General features: G+C 43.6%; 1 protein-coding gene across 1 annotated transcript in view; it reads right to left on the bottom strand.

Moving 5' to 3' along the window:
- LOC102474665 (uncharacterized) overlaps positions 1-2,592 on the bottom strand; it is a 92,004-nt gene that overhangs the window by 69,546 nt on the left and 19,866 nt on the right. Inside the window, exon 12 of the mRNA XM_027772578.1 lies at positions 194-324. Coding sequence (XP_027628379.1) covers positions 194-324 — 131 coding nt within the window. The remainder of the gene's footprint in view (positions 1-193; positions 325-2,592) is intronic.

Below are 2,592 nucleotides of genomic sequence, written 5' to 3'. Positions count from 1 at the left end.
ATCTCCGCAGCCCCCGGCCTCCCCCCCCGGGCCCTGGCTGGCCTGTGAGCCTCGGCAGCCAGGTCTGGGCTGAGCCGAGGGAGGAGTCGGTGCTCAGCATCCACTCCACATCACTGAAGCAGGGCCACCTGCTGGGGAGCCCCAGCTTCCAGGGCGGGACCGCCACCCCAGGGTTCCCGCCATCAGGACTCACCGAGACACACCCAGCTGATGGACGTGGGCAACATGGCGTGGATCCTGTTGAGCAGGACGTGGAAGCTCAGCTCAGCCGATGCACAGGATGTCGTGAGGAGGCAGCTCGCGTCCTTCACACGTTGACCACAGCTCGGACAGATGAGCCAGGCTCTTACCCGGCACGGGGGCGGCTTCCGCTGTCGCTTCTCGCCACTTACTGGGGCCACACTGGACACGTCTCGGACCCAATCCCTCAATCTCAGAATATTCGAATTGTGTAAGTGCATTGGAGGCTTTTGGTATATGTTTGTTGTTTTTGTTCGAGACTCGAATTCTTCTTCATGTGTGCCGTGAGTCTTAACTAACAGGTCATGTTCGTGTTATAACCTGCAAGTCTAAGCCACTCTCCAGGCTGGTATTTTGAGCACCGAGCAAGAATCAGTTTACAATTCTTTAATAGTAGAAAGATTCTGCATTTATTTAGCATCACAGAATTCCACTTAGTTAGAAAAACTAAACTAAAATGAATTCTGAATCTTGTCTGTTTTATTGGAATTTGTCTTATGACCCTTGAGCAAAACTCACGGACCAGTCCATAGTGCAGAGGTTGAGCCCTCGGGATAGACGGTTGGATCCACATGGCTGACCACAGTTTAAATCCCAGATCCAGTAGCTAGAAAAATACAATGGATGTGTATATGTGTGTGTGCTTCAAATTCTGATGGGATGGAGAAGTGAAGGAAAAAGGATTGTGATGTGGCCATGCCCTATTGCAGGGTTCTCTCAGAAGCACATGTCCCCTCCGACAATTAAAAAGAAATGACTCATGTTCCTCTCTCACACACCCTGGCTCTCTAATATAAATGATACATAAATATCCAATAACATAAAGCGATAGAAAATCAACTTGTCAACAGCCAGTTATGATTGTCAGAAGGAAAATTCCAGAACCCTTCACAAAATTACTAATAACATGCTCCCACTTGAATTCCAGAAAACGGCAGTAACTGAGTAACCAAATCTACTTATGTGTCTCCCCCATTCTGCCGCTTGCTCTCGTCGGAAATCACCTCTTCACAGGAGAGCTAAAACTCAGTCTCAGGGGCCTGTACTGACCCCTCCATGAAGGTGACGCCCATGATTCCTTCGCTACCCGCTAGGTCTCACCTCTTAAAGGTCTCATCACCTCCCAAAGCCATTGCACTGGGGACCACATTCCAACATAGGAACGTCTGGGGAACAATGATTTAAATCATAGGAATCTTTATTTACATCTTTCTTCTCTAACATAAATGGATAAGACTATTTATTTAAATACTATTTTGTCATCACATTGTATTTGATAAGATGTATTCTCATATTAATTGCCTATAAAATATCTTCTAATTTTCTTCACATTTTTTCTTGAGCTCATTTGTTTAGACATGTGCTTATTACTTTCCAAATGTTTAATGACTTTCTGGATCTCTCCTTGTCATATATGGTTTTCTAATTTAATAAAGTTGTCAGAAATTCTCTTGGTAAACATTCCATGGCACTAGAACAGATTTTGACTTACGAACTTCGAGGGTGAAAATTTTATAAATATCAATGGAAAAGTGTTTTTTGGGTATTTTCTATTCTTAATGATTAGAAGTGAGGTGTTAATGTCGTCAGCTTCGATTTCGGATGTGACTAATTCAGATCCCGACTCTTCTTTTATTTTAATGTGTTTCGAGATGCCAAATTTAGATGTGCATGCATTTAGAATAATTCAGTTTTATTTATGAATTTTTTGTTGTCTATGTGATTTTTGTAACTCTATCTTCTGTACCTTTAGTGTTTTCGTGGAAAATCTTCCACTCTTCTCGTTTTAAGTTGTTGTTGAGGAGCACTGTGTGTACCGTGAACTCTACCTGTTTTATGTGTGCACTTTGCTTATTATTTAGGGTTGTGCATCTTCATCACAACCTGATGTCATTCTTTTCCATTTTTATTGATCTGTGGATTCATAAATGAAATGCCATTTTTAAAGGACAGCATATAGTTTGATGTTGATATAAAGTATTTTTATGGGACCAGCAGATGGCATAATGGTTACGTTGCTGGATTCCCATGTAGTTGACTGTGGTTCGAGTCTCAGATCCGGTGGCTTAAAAAATTCACCCCGGGGACCAACAGTTGGCGTAATGGCTATGTCACTGGACTCCCATGTAGTTGACAGTGGTTTGAGCCCCGGACCCAGTGGCTTAAATTCATGCCGGGTGCGTGTGCGTGCGTACCCAAGATCCTGAGAGGAGAATGGAGGAGAAAGGATTGTGGCGTGGCTATTCCCCCTGGGGAATGATTTCTCGCTTTCTGTCCCTCTGTCTCTTTCTGTCTTTCTGGTGAGCGCATGCGCCCTATAGCAAAAACCTCTCCAAAAAAAGAAAAAAGAAA

The sequence above is a fragment of the Tupaia chinensis genome, unplaced genomic scaffold, assembly GCF_000334495.1.
Source record: "Tupaia chinensis unplaced genomic scaffold, TupChi_1.0 Scaffold000286_1, whole genome shotgun sequence".
Taxonomy (NCBI): domain Eukaryota; kingdom Metazoa; phylum Chordata; class Mammalia; order Scandentia; family Tupaiidae; genus Tupaia; species Tupaia belangeri.
The sequence above is the reverse complement of the archived record's forward strand: the minus strand, read 5'-3'. Positions and strand labels throughout refer to the sequence as shown.